The sequence below is a fragment of the Centroberyx affinis genome, unplaced genomic scaffold (assembly GCF_046629955.1).
Source record: "Centroberyx affinis isolate AG114_WGS23_722 - 3 ecotype Tasmania unplaced genomic scaffold, CSIRO-AGI_Caff_v1 ptg002748l_1, whole genome shotgun sequence".
NCBI classification, from domain to species: Eukaryota; Metazoa; Chordata; class Actinopteri; order Beryciformes; family Berycidae; genus Centroberyx; species Centroberyx affinis.
In genome coordinates, this window is record NW_027280912.1 from 90822 (window position 1) to 111018 (window position 20197).

The following is a 20197-nucleotide window of genomic DNA, read 5'->3' on the forward strand; positions in this document are numbered from 1 at the left end:
TGCGGACATATCCTGGCAAGATCCTTTTAAGGTATTCACACCCACCCATTCACACCCTTTTTTTTAATCTGATTGTATACTTCAAGTTTAATCTTGAAAACACATTAGAGATAAACCAATTTGAAGGATGTTAAGAAATAAAAGCACAGAGCCTGGTGGATCATGTCGAGACGTGAGGATAAAGTGGTGCAATAGGTTCCAAGGTTATGATGGTTGTATGGTTAGTCCATTAGGAAACTCTGCCTTCTCCTCAGAGAGAGTGGGAGAGAGTACTAGTAGTAGGAGTAGCTTAATAGTTGCACCCCAGTGACATGACACACTCAATATTGTCCTCTGGTGCACTTCATAAGCTTTATACTTTCCATCTGGCGCTCCTAGTGAGCGCTGATCAAACACATGCGAACAGCCTATTTCTGTCCTTTACCATAGTTAAGATTTCACATGCAAACCCCTTTTTTGTGGACGTCTTGAATGGGCGCAGAAAATGGTTTCTCTCCTCACAGGCACTTTATTAGCTGTGGGTGGGGGCCCCGAAAATAAAACATAATGTTATTATGTTTGGAATACTCTCAGTTGCCATTAGAGAACAAACACCAGAAGACGGGGGAAATTACAAAGTAGAAAGACAAGAAAAACACATCCTGTTTTCGAGGATTACCCGCTTTTTGACACTTTGCGAAGTTTTGGAAGGAGGGGAAGTTTTTCTTACCCAGATGGATGGATGGTGGCTGGAGTTATTATAGGATGCTCCGAAACCTAGAGTTTTCCCGGATGCCTCAAACAGACACACAGACAGAGGCTTGGAGACAGTGTTGTAAGGGTTTATATTAAGCGGGCCTAAAGGAGGAACTCTTCCCTTGGTGTTGACAGCTGATGTGTTACAGTTCACTGTCTTCTGCAGAGCTTTGGATGACAAAGCTTCTTCTGACCCTCACTGGCATGTTCACATGTGTACAATTAATATGCATTTGCGCGCATGCACATATGGATGCATGCACATATGGATCCATGCACAGCTGCATGCACACGCACAAAAAACACAGAAACACATACTATACAAGTGGAATCTTGAGACACATCATAAAAACAAGACTTTGGGAGCATCATTGGTATCATTGGGAAACTAAAGCTTTTCCTTCATTCATGGAGGAAGTTGACTTTTGGTAGATAAGACACACACACACACACACACACACACACATGCATGCACACTTGCACTAGCAGGCTGTGTATGTGTGAGTCAGGCTTCTCTGTTGGCCTTTGGCCATGATGGCAGGTCTAGGCTGCCAAGCTTCAAAACCATGAGCAGAAGAGCAGCTTAGTGGTTGTCTGACTGGTGAGCTTCTTCCTAACACTACACTTAGCACATAGATAAAGAAGCGGCTGGGGAAGAGGGTGAAGATATTTTCACACACTGTTCACATAAGAGTAAGAGAAGGCTCTATTCCTCTCTTTCTTGGAGAGGGGCTCACTCTTGGTTTCAGTCCCAGACTGTAGCTGCAAGGCCAGAGGAAAATCTTAGGTTTTTTGGGGGAAATAAGGGCAACTTCCCGGCAAAAAAGAAGACCCTCCATTGCTCTCAAAATAACTTCAGTACATGAGCTACTTAACCCCTAACTGCTTTATTGGAGCTGCCAACAGTAGAAGACTGTGGTTATACTGGGCAGTTTCAAGGTGCAAACATGGGGAACTGTACGAATGTGAAGCAGAGCAGTTCTTAAAAGGAGCACATGTGCTCAGCAAACCCTTGTCTGAATTAATTAAAGGTTAAAAAAAATAATTGCTTAATGTCTGTGAAGTAAATGTAAGCCTATTCATTATCATACCACGCTAGTCAGCACTACAGGGAAAGAGATAATAGTGTTACTATGGCATGATTTAAGCTATATGATGTTCTTCGACCATAATAAATATTCAAGCATCATAAAGCAAGAGCAAACTTTAAACGGTTGCGTTCTCTCTACCTCCTGCTCATCGTCACATATTTTCAGTAACTCTGATCTTACGTCATATTTAAATTCCATTGGCACTTGGAAGCTTGTTATTGGAAGCTTGTTATTGGAAGTGGTGATGGATGAATAATGTTTTTAGCGAATTACAAGAAAAGATTCACCATGCGTACATTAATTAAATTAGTGGAGGAGTTGAAAGATATGTACTTTCTGCCAAGCCTGAAAGAGAGGTGAGGTTACGGTGGTTAAGCATGAAATGAGCAGGCATTTATTTTTTAGTCTGCTAAGTCCTGCTCAGGTGGGGCTCTTTGCATGGGTGCACCAGAAAGAATAGGCAAGCTTGGTCATATTAAAGCCTCGCTGTGTTGCTTTGACTTGGCAAAGCACCGACACAGTGACCCTGACATGATTTGAACACACGGCCATCTGATCTGGAGTCAGATGCGCGACAGTTGCGGCACGACGCCTCTCTGGCATATTATGGCTCTCTGTTTTTTTCTGACACTGTTACCTTGGAGTTTGAAACTAGTTTTGTGGAACCTGGAAAAGCTTTGACCTACATGTGATTGCCGCCAATGAAGTTGGAAGGAAGTTATGTTTTTGGCCGATCTGGCTGTTTCTTTCTTTTTTTCACCCGTCTGTCTGTTTCTGTCTGTATCTCACGGAGTTACAAACAGATTTGGATGAAATTTGTTGCACAGATCGCCCTTGACCCTAAGACTAGTTGATTCGATTTTGGTGGCGATCCAGATCTGGAACTTTGTTGGAAAGTCAAACCTTGAAGACAAACGATACACAAACCATGACAGAGGCTGCAGCTTTGCAAGTTGTAGAATTGTCCAGTGTTGACTTTCTGCCGAGTGCCTTCTAGTTTGAATATGCAATCTTCTGATCAGTCAGATGCACTGCAGGTCATGTGCAGGACAATCACCGACCCACTTTTTCGCGATTGAACTCCTCACTCTGAAGCTGTCAGAGAGGTTATGCAACCATCGTGCTACGAGATGATGCAGCGCAACCTCTTGCTCTCTCTTTTCCTTCCTCACTCCCCACCACCGCTTATTCCATCCATCAGCTCCTACTTTTTGAACACATCCTTTGACATCGATCCCTTTCCCTTTTCGCCCTCTTTCACTTTCACTCTCCCCTTTCCTGCCCGTCTTTGTCACCTCACTGCATCTCCTCTCCTGTCCTTTAAACCGCACGGATGTTTCCCGCCGATGTCGCCTCTCTTCAGCCTGAAATGCTCTTCCTATGTGTCGGCTGTTTCCTGTGCAGGCTCATTGAGCGCATCCCCGGCTACAGAGCAATCTCCTCAATCACTCAGTGGGGAGGCGGAGTGCTGATATGAGACCGAAACACACGGCACAATATCCCAGTCAGCGTGGGTTATCTGAACGTCAAACCTTTTTGATTAGCGCTTACAGTAAGCTTCTTCAGTTTTAGCTGCTTTTCAGTAGGTACAGTGGTACGTGTGACATGTACATCCGGGTTTGCAAGTTTAGATGATAAATATTCCCATAGGGTTAGGGTTAGTCTGTGATACTCAATAGTGAGTTTTTAGTGAATTTATGGTACTTTGTAGTATTTTCTTATGGTATTTCTATAGTATTCCTGTAGAAACCTATAGTGTGTCTGTGGCACTCAATAGTGAGTTTACAGTGACCCTATCGTATTTTATGGTATTTTTTTTTTATCTCCTATGGTATAGCTATATTACTATAGGAACTAGGGAGATTGCTGAGATCTTTTTATAGTATCCTTCTAAAATCATCATCATATCATAGTAGTCTATAGCCTAGTTCTTGTTTGTGCAAGAAAGTTTGGAAAGAAAGCACAGATTGTGTGTGCAACTTGATCATTTTCTCTCCTTCATACAATCGTCTCGCTCTTCCTCTGACCCTTGCTTGCTTTCGTTCACTGACTAGACAGATTTGTCGGTTTGAAATGGCTAATTAAGAGGTCATGATTGACCTGATAATTACAGACAATACTGTGCTGTATGGAGCAGCAGGCAGGGGTGATGTAGAAGACTTCTCATGTTACATAGTCTGGTCTGCCTGGAGGAAAACAACTGAAAATAGGGCAACTGAAGTGGGCCCCTGCATATATATGAGATATATGCAATTTAACACTCAGTTTAAGGGGCTTGCATGACACACATTCATATGTATGCACCACACACACACACAAACAGATCCAGATCCACTAAAGACGTCAAGTATTAAATAGAGCAGTTACTTGCAGGCTGAAAGTGAAATGTGATAGGCATTGTATAGGCACAATGCTTTCTACTTCACTCTGCCTTGTCAGTCCTTGTCCAAGCAATCACATATTATCACCGGCTGAAGCATATTATTAGAGCGCAGAGCTCAGCCTGAGGATTGGCAAGGCATAAACACAACGTACAAGAAAACGCTGGGCTCAACTCCCACTCAGGCGGACCCAATACAGTCAAACATCTGGCCTCTCTCTCTCATTTTCTCCTCTTTTCAGACAGCTTTCCTTCCCTTCGTTTACATCTTGTGTGTTTTTTTGATTCCATCACTTTACTGCAGCTCTCTTTGTCTCTGTTTTTCACGCGGTCAGGCGTCAGGGTTTGTGGATTTTGGACGTCTGCCCCAAAGATCCTTTGGAAACTGTCTTTCATCTGCACTCTCTCTGTACCTGTGTCTGTCTCTCCCTCTCTCTCTTTCTCTCTCTCTGCATGTCCGTTTTTCCTGACACAGATTCAGGAGTTCAGGAGTTCCTGTCACATATGACTCTGCTTGACAAATACCATTTAGCGTGTTCTTACAATGCCTCAGCACCGGTAGTGTTTCCATTACACCACTCCAAGTCTCGCCTCGACAAAAAGCCATTTTTCATATAATGCATTCAATCAGATCCACTGCAATTCAGAACATACGATTTGTGTAGGACCAATACGCGCTCTTAGTAGATTATGTTTTCTTAACCTTTACATCTGTATGCTCACACACTCCTCTCTCCTCAGATTGCAACAGGGATTTGTCAGTTGTCATGCATTTGAAGATGCTAATGGACTGAAAGGTTGCAGTTCTGTGTGATGACCCGAGGTAATCTGATAAACAAAATCTAATTTGCGATCCTGACTTAATGTTGCCATTACTTGTTACTTGTTAGGGAAGGGACAATAAATTCAATATATCGCAAGGCAAAAATGTGACAATACGTAGTGTGGGGCAGAAAAATGAATCACAATATCAGCTAGATTTTATTCTACTGTAGTAATCACATATGAGACAGCTTGCTGCCCCTCACAATATCACAAGCTCTCCATGCAAATTATATTATTTGCACTTTGCAATGATATTCGAGAAAGTCAGTGCCATTGCTAGAAAGATTTGTGGCTCAGAAATAAGCATAATTCTGCACAGTCAGACTTTGTTGTCATTGAACTTTTATTTATTACGTCGTGTTGTGGTTGTATCGAATCGTGAATTCCATATTGCGTATGGAATCGTATCGTGAGATAAGCATATTGTCCCATCCCTATTACTTGTACATCAGTATCATGCAGTATCATTTCTATCTGTCTACTACTTTTACTATTCAAATCATGGTGAATGGATTGTAAAAATGTGGAAACTGAGTAGGTGCCAGTTGTAAATGGACATACTAATAGACTGAAAAGGTGGCACTGATGCTGTGCTACAGGGCTTTTTAAACTGCTGTGTTTCAATATTAGAGTGCCACTCTTGTACTTGTACACATATATATAGCTTCAAGGAGAATGACCCTGGTTAAGTTGTGGAGAAACAAATGACTTCCAGCTGCGGCGTTCACTACCCGCCGCATTTTCACGGCACTGCCTTTTGTCGGGGCGTCCTTAACCGCTGCTACCTGACTAGGGCTTCCTGCCCGTAACGAACAAGAGGCAGCCGAGGCGAGAGCAGACTTGGCTTTCTTGTGTAAACGGCCGATGTCATGGGAGAGAGTGGGGAAAAGAAACCTGCTGCAGGGTATACGAGCATGTGTGCGTATGTATGCGTGTGTGTCGGTCTTCCAACCAGACCTCGTGGCGCAACGGTAGCGCGTCTGACTCCAGATCAGAAGGTTGCGTGTTCAAATCACGTCGGGGTCAAAGCTTTTGAAATGCACACAGAAAACAGATCTGCAGTACTAAGTCAGTAGTGTTCACAGTCAGGAGGTGCAATTTCAGATAGGTGAAGACTTGCAGAAAAGCACTTCTGATGGAAGGTAGAATAGGGACAACCTGGGAAATACATGGTGTGACCTTGGTCAAGATCAGGTTTGAAACTGAAGTCAAACTCAGCTCCGCTTGCCCTGGAAATCTACTTCTTTTAACCCATGTAACTTCGTATCATGCCATGCTGAACACAGAATTTAGGCAGCTTCTTATAACAAGGTGACAGGCTCAGTGTGAATTGCCTCCAAAGCCGGATGTCCCAGGAAATAGCATGCTATACTATTCCTGGGTTGTGTGTGTGTGTGTGTGAATGGGCTATTAGAGACGCAACCGCTTTACTGGGCCCGTGAGCTAATTTGGTGCTCACCAGTTGCAGTACAGATGTGGCGAGCGTGGCCCGCTGTCTGAACATGTGAGAGCAAAGCGGCGCCACTCCCTTCTGTTGGCCTTTAACCCTCCTGGGACGTCGATGTCTGCTCTACATATGGCGTTCTTGGACCTTAAGGGATTTGCGCACACACACACATACACACACACACACATGGTTCTCTCCCTGTGAACTGATCCTGCTTCCTTCCCTCAGTGTGAGGTGTACGCTCATGTGTAAAGTGTGTAAGAGGGTTTCATGGTCACGCTCCGCTCGCTTCTCCACACACCATTAACAGCACACTCCCCATTATAGATGGGCTCTGTACAGAAAGGTTTCTTAAACCGGACATGTTCTACAAAGTCATTGCACAGTCGCTAGCCTGAATTTTGGTCATATTTGGTAATGTTTAGGTTGAGTGGCAATGTATGCTTAAGTCTGAGATGCAGAGTGTCTATAGCTGGATTACTGGCATGAAAATGCATCTCCAGATACACATTAAAATCCAATTTCTTTTTCCCTTGAAAAACACAGATTACATCACCACCTCTCGTGAATTTTTACACCCCAAAATTTGCCTGTAAACACCTCGTCTCGCTCGTCGCCCATCCACAAATATTGTGACAATCCATTTTTCACAAGTAGGCCTATGTTACTATCCAATCTGCCTGCCACCTGTTTAACTTGTGTGCACTTGCTGATTGGACGTTTATTCTGGTTTACGTAGTTGCTGCATGTGGATTGGAGACACATTTGTATTTACACTTTGTTGTTCATTTGGGCGATGGGATCTTCAGTGTGTCTTGAGTGCATTTCTACATGAATTTTACATGTTTTTTGCTCTTTATGCACACAATCTGATCACCCAGGAACACATTTCTAAGATACACTTCTACTGAAAGGATCTCCTATAGCTTTTTTCAAACTGTTCATTAAATTTATAGCACACAATAAGTAGCACACAACTGTGTTTGCTCTGCATTTAGCCCCCGACCACCTCCTCCTCCACACACACACACACACACACACACACACACAGACACACGAATCCTAGAAAACAGCCTGTGACCTCTCTGTCTTCCACATCTGCAGCCTCTGAAAGCACTGCGTGTGTCGTGACATCTCCACTGCGGGTTGTCTGTTCTCGGTGATTCACCCTGTGCACTGTGTTTCTCTTGGCTCATTCAGCGGTCCCATCTGGCAAGCATAACCTCCGCGCTTATGAAATAATAAACAAATGTGTGCCGAAATTGTGCTGACTGCTGCCGCTGTAAGTAGACAAAAGGGTCTTGCGGCGCTCAACCAGTTTTACTGTACAAGCAGGCTCCAACTTGCAGGGGCTATACTGACTTTCAATGCCATTTTCATTTAGTGTAGTGGATGGCAGAAGTCGTTCCATTGGAAACTGCCTGGTGAGCCCAACCCATTATCTTTGCTTTGAGAGGTGAAATTTACAGAGGTTGATTCTGTTACCTAGTTTTGGTGGGGTTGATTTGAATATGGAAAGCATTTGGTAACCATGATCTCAAAACAGCAGGTCTCATTGTTCTCTTTTTGTCCTCTTGGGCTGATTTTTGTTTTTTTTTGTTTTTTGATTATATCTACACCTACATGACAGTTCTCTTGTGTGGATATGACAAAAAGGACACATTGGTGAATGAATAATGACTTTTTTTTAATGATAAACTGCATCCATCTTGCAATAACCCTCACCCAAAAACTAATGTAGTCCACATCTCCACCAAGCCTGGCTCTTACTATCCCCAGTCCAAGGCTGAGAGGAAGGCCTGGATGTTTGAGACTAAATGCCCTTTCAGTAACCTGACACCCTCTGTCTCCTCTGTAGGGTTTACTGTTAAGGGCTTGAAACTGTGGTAATGATAATATGACACTTTATCAATAGACCAACTTTGTACGGATTAGGCATACAAAGCAAAGACTTGTATACCATGAGATGTACTAGAAGCCAGGATTTTTTTTTTTTACATGTTAGCTCTTCATGCCTGTTTTCTTATGTAGCCTATACCATGAGGTATGATTTCTTCTTCTGATTTCTCTTCAGTGTACCCTGGTTGCTAAATCATGTATGTTGCTTTGCATTTCCCATGGTCCCAGGAGTCAAGACAGGAAATGTGTGTGAGGTGTGTGTGTGTGTGTGTGTGTGTGTATGTGTGTGTGTGTGTGTGCGCGTGTATGTGTGTGTGTGTAAAGCCCCCTGCTGTTGCTAATGACCACTTGTCTCAGAATGAGATAAAGTTGGCTAGCTGCCTAAACAAGCTACCTAGCCTAGCGGTCTAGATGGATTGCTAATAAACACGCTAATAAAACGTAGCTTTGAGATGCTAGCCAACACGCTATCTTTCAGTTAGCACAGACTTTGAGCTGTCTATAGTTCACCGCCTGGACCTGATTTAATTTCATTTTTACCCATTGAATGTAAAATATATATGTAAATTTACAGGACATTGTTGAAAAGTGTAAATTAGCATGGCTGGTTTCCAGTGCTATGCACCTTATAAATGGAACTAATTACAAAGGACTTTGAAATTAGAATTTTAGTCCCACTGGATGATTTTAACTGCTGATATTGTTTTATCATATTTGGGCTGTTACATCATTACATCATTAAAACATGAGCAACCAACACATTTTAGACTTCACAGATGCTCTCATACGGCAATGAACAGTTGTTGTTTTATGGGCTCCTATAAGTCTGTGTCCATGGCCCTTAATCATCGGCACATCCCGTCTGAAGGTTAACCTTTTAATTGGCTTAATGATGTATCATTATGGATCTACTCGATGAGGTCCTCATGTGATAATGTTCATTTTAATTCGTTTGTGAGACCTTCATCACAGCAGCAGCTCCTTCTCATGCTGAGCCATGAAGCGGTAGACGTCTGGGAGGACACACACACACAGGCAAACACTGAGACCCGCTTTTTTATCCAGACCAGATGCTTAGCTTTCCACGTTGGACTTATCAGGAGGGGTGATATGTGCAGTTGTAGTTCTGCAGAAACAGGATTTAGGGACTACAAATCCCTTACTCAAGCAGATCACACAGCAGGGGAGCACTGCAGATGTGTCTCAAGTTTATCCAAACACGCAACTTATCCCAAACCAGAAAGCTTGGGCAAATTAGATGTGCAGTGTGTGTGTGTGTGTGTGTGTGTGTGTGTGTGTGTGTGTGTGTGTTCAGCTGAAGTATGGCCATGCCTTTGACTTATTGTGACAGTAGGATGTTTTCTATGGCTCTCTTCTTCTTTCCCCTCTAGCTATGTGACTCCAGTGAATTGACAGTAGTCTCCTTCCTGGCACAGTGTGTGTGTGTGCGTGTGCGTGTGTGTGTGTGTGTGTGTGTGTATGTCTGTGTGTATGGCAGATACTTGGAGGGTCTCCATGTCAAGGGGCTGTAGGATTTGGCTCGGCGCTTCACAGGCTGGCTTGTATTACCAGATTGATCCATCAGTGACCTACCTGGCACCAATTCTGCTGCTCTGCTATAGCGCACAGGGTGGGGAGGCCAAAATATATATACATATGTCTCTTTCCACTGTCTTCTATGTGCCTGCACTGCAAAAATATCCATCTTAACAAGTCATTTAATCAGTCTTTAAATATGTTTCTTAAAACAAGTGAAAATAATAGTTTCACTTGTTTCCATTCCAAATTAGCAGTGGGAAGACAAATTCTTTCAACTAACTTGTATTCTTTCAGGCTGTCTGACCGTAGTGAATTGATTCAGGACTGATTGATTCACCTTTGTCAAAAAGACTGAACTGAACAAACTGTACAGTTTGGCAGTTGTGCCATTAACTAATATGCTGTTTGGGTGTCAAGTAATGATGACAGTGAAAGAATGAAGAAGGAAGTATGAGAATTTTTTTGTTTGTTGCGACTGTGGTTGATGAGGCCTGTTTTGGTAGCCAGCCAACTCTGAAGTCACTGCCAAGGTAGGCAGATAACAGCTGTCTTTGTCCTGAACACTCATTTATTGTGTGAATGGAGCACCGTCCAAACACAGACACCGACCAATTTGAAATGAGTTCAATTCAGTTCTGTTCACTTGAAAGTATTGCTCAGATAAACAATTGATGCGTGGAACGACTCACTAGTACAGATCAACTGTTTTAAGAATTTAATTGTGAAGTGTGTTTCATGATACTTAGTGGAGTGATTTGCCTTGCTCTGCCTTGGTTTGAGATATTGACACTTGCTTCCAGAAACGGTCCTGAAACAAGTTGCCTACAAATTGCATTGGAAACAAATGGAATTATCTCACCCGCCTTGGCAGGAGTTTCACTTGTTTTAAGAAAAAATAAAATTTAAAGACCCAACGTGAGAGTCAATGTCTTGTTAAGATGGACATTTGTTTTCAGTGTGACTGTTGTGTCTGCCATTTAAATACGTCACAGAGGGCGGTTTAGTGTGTATTTGTGAAGCTTTGACCCCAATATGATATGAACACACAACCTGGCGTCAGACATGTTACTGTTGCACAACAACATGCTGTCTAGAGGCAAATCTTTCCTCCCAGGAATGGCGACACTTATGAAACCTTATGTGGTCATTAAACACACAGACACCTTCTCTCTCTCTTTATGTCTGTGTTTCCCTCCATCTGTTCTCTCTCTCTCTCTTTTCCTCTCTCTCTCACTCTCTCTCTCTCTCTGTCAGGGTGGAGTACATGCATTTTTCTCTCAGAAACGATGTTGTAGACATTTATGCATGTTTGGGTGCTGCCCAGTGAGGGTGTCTGCAGGTCCTTACAATGTGTGAAAAACTTAATTACCTAATTCTAAGGCCTTGAAAGGTCTTCATAGCATTAAATGTTGCCTTTGAGTCTCAAATAAAGTTTCAGAAGTCTTAAAAATGGTGCTCTTTTTGCTAATTTTTTAATAAAAAAAATATACTCTGATACCGCTACCGTTATTTTTTTGTGAAATTGGCCTTAAACTTTCTTTGAATTGGCATCAAAAACATATTAAAAAGTCTTAAATCTAACTTTGAGAAACCTGTCACTCTGGGAATGCAGTAGGCGCGGTGTCAGAAGAGTTTGTGTGGACTTTTGGCACTGGAGGCTTTTGGTAAACTCAACACTCCAAGAAACACATAGTTTTGTGTTCTGCTGTGGGAGTGTGGGATTTGTCTTGATGTTTCATTATGAAGCATTTAAGTCAAAATTCCCTCTCTCTTCCTCTATTTCTCTGGGGTTCAAAGGCTGATTTACTGCAGCCCTCCTTTCCTTTTCCTCTTAAAACCTCCTCTACCTATCTCTTTCCAAAAAGAGGCACAGGGTATTATAAATATCTAGACAATATGTGCAGTCTCAGTGTGTTTGAGCTCTTGCATGTGCATTGTTTGTCTGCTTTATGTCTGCTTAAGTATATACTGTATGCAGGAGGTGCAGTACTGCTTGTATGCGTGTAGCGAGGTGTCGTATTTCTCTCAGCGTTGTGCTCTGCAGGCAGGGACATCAATAATGCAGGGACCCTGGAGGTGACTTTGTCTCTGAGGAATACCAGTCTAAAGATAAGACTTTCCTCAATATAGTTCCTCAACTCACTGCTATCTGACCACACACACACTCACTATCACATGCACACTTACCCCAGAGTTTGGGACTCAAGTAGAAGACTGGAATCCCGCTTAAAGGGAAATATTAATGATTTCCAACTTTGAAGCATATCCTGTGCCCTGAGGAATGTTCCGTCTATTTTAGTGAGCTAAAATAAACTGGTAAATTAACTATTGTCTTCCATAGAGAAGAGTTTGTCCCGCCCGAGATGTATGACGTCACACCTAGCGGTTAGCTCGATTAGGGCTGATTGCAGCTTTTATAAACAACTGGTAAACGTCTCTTTTGCTGTGTCAGCTCCACATGGAAATTTTGACCGGGAGAAGTCAAGGCGTTCACCTTAGCAGCGCTACTGGAATCCTTCATTTTCTGTGTTTATTTTTGTAATATGAAATTTCTGCGACCCATTAAGAAATCATACAAAACTGCAGTCCCTCTGACACGATTCTGGTGAATCTATTAGTAATCCTAGCTATGCCATCATAATAAGTCTTAGTTGAGGCTTTTGTCTGTCTTTAGTAAGCGCACATTCTTCAACTAGTGTTCATATCATTTCTCAATAGGTTTGCAAAACACAAACATGCCAAAACTATAGCATGCAGTACTATTGAGGGAGAGTAGTGTAGTTGTAGGATTCATATAGGTTTCAGATCCCACACACACACACAGACACACACAGACACACGCACACGCACCTATAAGAAAACACAGGTTATACTACACAAGACCTTGCAGTAGCCTGCTACTGTCCTATTTGTTTTACTTTTACTTTCACCTGATACCAGCGGTGAACCTTTTGACAAAGATAAGGAGTTAGGGAAGGGTGTGTGTGTGTGTGTGAGTGTATGTGTGTGTGTGTGCAAAAGAGAAACAGTGACACTCGTGTTTATGGCTCGCAGGGGAGGATATACTCACACACTCTCACACACACCCTATAAATCACAGGCCTTATTGCGCTGTAGAGCAACAAACTCTTAATAGTGGGAGGTTGAAAGGTGAACTACTGGGCTGAATCGGTAATTCATGGCCAATGGGAGGTCTGGACTCCCAGAGGTCAGAGTTCACAGCCTGGTGGTGTCTAAGCTCTGGTCAGTGAAAGTCTGGAGTCTGCGCTGTGGGATCTTTTCTGTAAACTACTTGGCAAACTTGAGTTGAGGTCATGTTCACTTTGTATTGTTCGAGTACTTTAGGGATGCAGTATCAAAATGTACTGCAGAATGAGGTACGCAAACCATCTGTCTTAGATTGACACACTTAACTGTATAAAAACTGTAGGTTTGCTGCACACTTGATCACTTATAGACCTACTTGTTGCAATTATCTAAAGTAGTAATCAATCGCATTTTCATATAAATAAATGTCTGTTTTGCTTCTCTCTATCACCATAACACAATAGTGATTCAAGTACCTATATCCAGTTCATGAAAGCTTTTACATCTGCTGTTCTAAACACCTGGTAGCTCTTTCCTGGGAAAAATCCTCTGGTGCAGAGGAAGTGATGCCTTTTACATTTCCAGATCGTTGGGAATAAATAGAAGAAGTACAATTTAACAAACAATTGAGTACAGTTTAACAAACAAAAAATCTAAATGACTGAGACAATTTGGTCTATGAGAGATGTCTATAAGTGCGCAGCAAACCTACAGTTCTCTGACTTGTTGCACTTTGCCAGTACCTGTAAGAGCACAGACTGAATTACACTCACACCACGTCTTTAACAGACACAGTTATCAACACAGTATTGTTCTTTTCTGTGTGACTCTTTGTGCAAACTGTATGCATGCCTATCGCATCACTCCCACTTTACTCAATTTACAGAGCAGACCGTGTTGATGCCATCTCGAGGCGATAATAGACAAGATCACATTTCCTCCATGCCGTCTCTGTCCTGTGAACCCTCGCTGCTTGCGGTTTGCCAAATTGCGTTCGCCCACTTGCTCTCTTTCTTTCAGGGATCATCTTCAAATTCTCCGCATTCTTCTAGGTTAACAAATGCACTGACTAATGACAAGAGTGCGCATGTGTTATCTGTGCATCTTTTTGTCGCCGTCGGCGATTTGTATATCAGTCGATGGTATCTTCAAGCTGTTTTATCTAATGGGACTAATTCAAACTGCTGATAGTGAATGCATGGCAGCGATAGTTTTCTGAAAAGCTTTGACCCCGACGTGATTTGAACACGCAGCCTTCTGATCTGGAGTCAGACGCGCTACCGTTGCGCCACGAGGTCCTGCTTGCTGTAGGACATCTGAGATGCCCATCTAGCCACTGATCTTCCCTCCTGGGAAAAGCAGCACTTGTGAGAGGTCATGCGACGATCGTAAAACACACACAGGCACATGTTCTCTCTCTCTCTCTCTCTCACACACTCTGACACTCTCCTCCCTCCCTCCCTCCCCCGGCTTTCTCCAGGGCACCAGTCTTTGTGTGGTCTTCCACAGGAACAGGCAACCCACAATCCTGTACAAAGAGGCAGATAATGGGGTGAAGAGAGCTATTGTCTGGGCTTATGTCGCAAGTGTGTGCGTCTGTGTGTGCGAGGGAGAGAGAACAACCACCTCTGTGTTTCCCCTCACCTTCTACCAAGGATCAGATAAGCCGATACCTGATCAGAGCAGGGCGGCGGCGGCGATGGCGCTGTGTCACTCACTGTGTGAATGAATGAATGAATGAATGAAGGCCAGAAGTGACTAAACAGGCTACTGGGGCAAAAGGAACAACAGGAGAATCTTGCTTATCTGCTCTTACACTGGATGTTAAATTCATAGATCTGCAAACTGTAAACACCTTTTAACCTGCAAAGCTGATATATATGTATTTAGACTATTTTATATTTAGACTGTTTGAAATGTTCTCATTACCTTTCTGGCAATTCTGCTGTATTACACAGCGAGAAGAGGAAGGGATGGCTTGTGACAAATATCATGAACCAGATTTGAACTAATTTTGTTGAACGAAGCAACAAAATGACATGCATCTTGAGCCACTGTCCCACCAGATCTTTTCTTTTTCTAGATGCCTCCTGTATACATGAAACGTTCTACTGTTGCCTTTGTTGCATTTTGATCCACAGCAGACGGGTAATCAGATCTGCGATGCACGCTCTCCTCATTATGCTTTATTAGCAAGTCTGGCTCAGTTTGGATGCTGCAGCATCGCTGCTCAGTTCGCTACACGCTCGGTTCACTCGAATGAAACCCAACACGCATTCTTGCACCGTTGCGTTTGGCAACGCCACATGAAGAAGCTTCGAGCTGCTCCCACGGCTTACATTTCTGCTTTCCTGTGAAATACATGTAACTCCGTCCTGGGTAATGGGCTCTTGACTCAAGTGACAGTAATTTGAAAAAAAAAATTCCATGGTTATCCACTTAAAAATCTAATTGCTTCTCACCCTCTGAAAAGTGCAAAGAGTTTTTGCAGATATAGGGCTGTCGTCTGATGGCAGCGATATGATACCCAGTACCTTTCACTGTGACCGAATGTTCATTATGTGGGTGGGCTATGGTCTGTGTTGTGACAGGGATACTTGTTCGGTGAAAAGGTTCTCAAGTACTTTGTGTGTTGCTCTCACATCTCACTATCCATGTTTTTGAACCGCATGGTCCAAAATGTCAACTCTCAATCCAAACTATACTTAACAGCTGTACTTGTCAGACATGTTTTGTTCCTGTGGTTCTGATCCCTATATAAATCAAGTAAGCCGATGCTGGCTCATTGTCTCTGCTGTCGTGAAGATTAATTATGGACAAAGATAAACTGAGGACATAAAGATGAAGACATAATGGTGGAGTGTTTTGAATCTGATGTGGGTTGCGTTCCTCTGTGATACATATGAAGTTTCCACTATGAAAAAGACAACAATAATATATTGCGACAGTGTTAGTTAAACTATTGGCCGCAACCCTAGATGAGTTTTTGGCCCGTTTCTGGAGAAACCTTGCATGATAAGAGTTACCAGTATCTTTGTAAGCCTGGATCCTAGGATAATATGATCCGTTACTGAAGCCCTTAGGGAACTTCTTTCGCTTGATCCACCCAGGGAGGGAGAGGTCAGGGTCAGGCTACAGTACAAAGCACTGCCTTGCATTTCATAGCAGATGCAGACCCAGGGTTTGAACTCAAGTCCTCCAGTTGAAGGCGGGTTGCTGTAACCAGTAGCCCACCATGCCTATATGTGTACGATGTACGTTCAAGAACCTATGGACTGAAAGAACTGTAGAGAATTAAATACGGATACAATAAAAAAAACAAGACAAATCCTTGACAAACCTGACCGTTCTTTAACAGGAAAAGCAATATTTCTGCAAGAGCCACCGTTGCGTAAAACTGTTGGTTTAGTAGCAGAGATGATGGTGAGAAATTGAGATGAGGTTGACTGTTGAGCGCGCTAACTCTGTATCAACTCGACCCCCTGTCCTCCCTACCAGCTGTTACTGTAGACTGATACAAATGGCTCTGTTACAATGGACTCCTTGTTGGAGGGGTGCACTGTTACTCTGTCTCTCTTCAGTGGATGTGTACTGCTTTCCCCCATGATGAATTACCATTTCAGTTAGTAGTTTGGGGATGGAGCAGACAACACCATGGAAAAGGTTTCAACCAGAGATACACAGCTTAGAGGAAATGTATAATTCCATCTGAATGTGAAATGACTGAAGAATAGAATTCTGAAAATGTCCAAATAGCTGAGACATTTCATGAAACTTTATGTTTTTGCACCATGCAGTACTTCATAAAGTCTGTGGAAACACCTCTAAAGTGCAATGCCTCTGGTGTCCAAAGTGCATATTACATCAAAATCTAAAATAAAATTGGAGTTATGATAGAACTATTTTTTTTTTACCATGAAGGAATTTCATAAGGATGATAAAATGTTGTACACATTAACTACATACCATCATGTTTACATTGTGAAAGAGACAAGAGTGTCCTAATATGCCCACAAGTGACTTTTTATGCCTCAAGATACACAAAAGAAAATATCTTTAATAGAATTTAAGTCAGCTCATATGAAATTGTGGCTGTTCCTTCACTCATGTGCACTTTGCTCTGAAACTAATGTTTGATGGAATATATGTCCTGCTCTGCAAAGAATGTCCAGAGCCTGTATATTAATCTGTATATGTAGTCCAAAAATCTTTCTTTGTGGAAGAAAGCTGTCAACAAGATAGATAAGATAGATAAGATAGTATCACTGGATTCCAGTGCAACTTGTCAACTGTCTTGACAAAAGGCAGATCAAGAAAATCAAGAAGAATCAAGAAAATCCTTGAAACAGGCTGAATTGCATGGGAACAAGTGAGATTATCACACTCCACTGTAAAAGAAAGTAATGTTTTGTGACTGCATATGAGATTAAATGACTTAACTGAAAGTCATATAATTGCTCATATCCTCAACAGTTGTTCAACTGGTTTGGGTGAAAGATACTAGAAGTAGACTAAACAGGTGATCGTGACCAGCTGTGTCTTCCTAGGGGGTCTCATTGGAAACACTTGCTAGTATCCACCGGAAAAACCTGTGTGTGTGTGTGCCAGTTAAGTCCTTGGTATTTACCCCAAAGTATTCAAGGATGACCCCATAAACACTAAATCTATCCCAATCCAGAGTCAGTGATGAATTCCCCGCTAATGCTGCAATAAGGAGTCCTTGTACAGAGAATACTTACAGCGTTGCTTTTGGCTCGCTGCGGCCGAAGCTCCACTGATTCGCCGCTCTCGTCATCATTTGAACCCGAGTCAAATCTAAACGGCGTTTGTCAAAGTCAAATGTTTTCCCCTCCGTCCAGAGCGTGTCTCCGAGATTAAGCTATCATCCGAGCATCTCTCAGAAACATATTCGTTGGCCATAATCCTGCTGAGGAACAAATCTTAGGCTGGACGAAGGCCATGCAAACAGACATGGAGCGTGTCAACATCTGAAGAGATTTGCTTTCCCCCCGTTTCACACTGAGGGTCAGTTTGTGGCCTGTAACGACTTCCAGATCCGATGAGGTTGCTCTCAGTCTTTCTCTCTCTGGGTTTTGAATTGGTTTTTTATTGGCATCGCTGTGTATTTTTGCCATTTTTTTCTTCCAAATCAGACCGCATTCAGGACCGCCATCCCAGTCAAACAAACATAAATTAGCGTTACCCACTTCTAATGGTTTAACTCAATACATGAGAGAATTCATATTATGCATGTATTAACTAAGACTTTCTGTAACGACTACAACATTGCATTCTGCTTCCAAATAAACTTACTGGTTCATTTCCTATTTAATGGCCATCTCATTATTATGAAATTACTAACATGGAAACTACGTAATCCTCTCTCTGCTTCCCATTTTTTGTCTTGTCTTTTGGGAACATACCTGATATACTGTCCATATTTTCCCTTCTAATAACTTCAGAAGGAAGGAAAATACCACACAATCATTCCCCTCATGATTTGGGCCATTTTGGCTGGTGAACCGCAGTGGAGTTCGGTACAACAGAGCCGTGCATGAAGGCATTCGACCACAGACCCAAAGACAGCTTGATTTGGAGGGAAAAAAGGATGGAAGGAGGGCAGTAGAGAGAGAGCGAGAGAGGGAGAGATACAGACAAAAGAGTGAAGAGATTCTTTCCTAACATGGCGATGGAGGAAGGAGAGAAGTCAATGAGCCTGAGTGGGTTTCTCTTTACCCTCCCCTCTGACTTGGGCCATGCTTCAGTGCTTGTGGGCTATGAGCTGGGCAAAGCCGTACTGTGAGGAGAAATGGGGGGAGGAGGGAAGGAGGGAAGGCGACAATGGAGGGGATAAAGGGCTTTTACTTGTGATCAGCTTTTTATTGGTTTGATTTTACGGACACAAATGAGTATCAAATATCCATCGGATCTGTGCCAATATTCTATATGTACAGTATATGCAAAATATCCAACATGCACACTATATATGAAGATGCTATACATATAGTATACATGACATTCTACTATTCAGAGTGTACAGGGACAGGTTTGGCATTTGTCTGCTGGTGCAATATTGTGCGAAATAGGATGAGGTATGTCATCATCATACCATGCATACACACTGCATTGTACAACATATTTATATAACACCTTGCATACACTCAGTGATGCAGTAGTGAATAAAAACAACCACCAATATAAACAAAAATCAATTATATTTTCAGAAAAGCATTTATTTATTTGTGTTTTCTCCCCTCAAAAGGCCATATCCTTATAAAAAATACTACTTCTATATTGTGAATTTGTGTCATAGAGATTTATGCCAGGCTAAAAAAGTGGGTTTAACCTCCACTACATCCCTAAATACATTATATATGAATGCGTGTAAAATAGGCAGATGTACACACGTGCAAAAGAGAGAATAAAAGTTTGATTAACTGAAAGAGAGAGAGGAAAAGACTAGTATAACCAATAACAATGCAATGAAGTCCAATAATGAGACTGAATGAATTATGACACCTCCTGTCACACCTGTCTCACATCAACATTCATTTCCTTTTCTACCGCTGCATACCAATTGATGAGGAAATGTCTGAGCCAAATGCATATTTTGCATGCCATCCACCAGGGGATTACAATATTTCATAACAGCTATGTCATGATGCCAACTCATAACCATGTCAAAGCTCTGTCTGCCAGTTACAGGATCATTATAGATGAACTACATGGCGAATAGAGCAGCTGATTACTAAGGAGTTACAAGCTACTAATTCCATTGGTCTGGCAATGCTCATATGTTATGGCTTTACTTACATAACTGGCTGCAAATCCCATGTCTATATGGTGCAAATAACATTGATCTCATTACTGAGCTAATACTCTCTCTCTCTCTCTCTCTCTCTCTCTTCCAGGATCCTAGCTACTGGGTCCAGGTCCATAGGTTGGAACATGGAGATGGAGGCATCCTGGACCTGGATGACGTGCTGTGTGACGTGGCGGATGATAAGGATAGGGTGAGTCTCAATGTGTGTGTAAGTGTGAGAGAGAGAGGAAGGGTGAAAGTGAGAAAAGACAGAGAGAGAGAGAGAGAGAGAGAGTGGGGAAAGAGAGAAAATAGTGTTGGAGAGTGTGTTTTCCCATGTTCATTTCTGCTTTAACAGACTCTTGGCAAACAAGATCAGGCCAACGCCTTTT

General features: G+C 42.4%; 1 protein-coding gene and 2 non-coding genes across 3 annotated transcripts in view; 2 read left to right on the forward strand and 1 right to left on the reverse strand.

Annotated features, from left to right (window-relative positions):
• LOC139657746 (partitioning defective 3 homolog) overlaps positions 1–20197 on the forward strand; it is a gene marked incomplete at its 3' end in the record, with an annotated part of 222588 nt that overhangs the window by 19678 nt on the left and 182713 nt on the right. Inside the window, exon 2 of the mRNA XM_071535696.1 lies at positions 19915–20016. Within this exon, the coding sequence (XP_071391797.1) occupies positions 19915–20016 (102 nt within the window). The remainder of the gene's footprint in view (positions 1–19914; positions 20017–20197) is intronic.
• Positions 5986–6057, forward strand: trnaw-cca (transfer RNA tryptophan (anticodon CCA)). The gene has a single exon. It is a non-coding gene; the product is annotated as a tRNA-Trp (tRNA).
• trnaw-cca (transfer RNA tryptophan (anticodon CCA)) lies at positions 14230–14301 on the reverse strand. The gene has a single exon. It is a non-coding gene; the product is annotated as a tRNA-Trp (tRNA).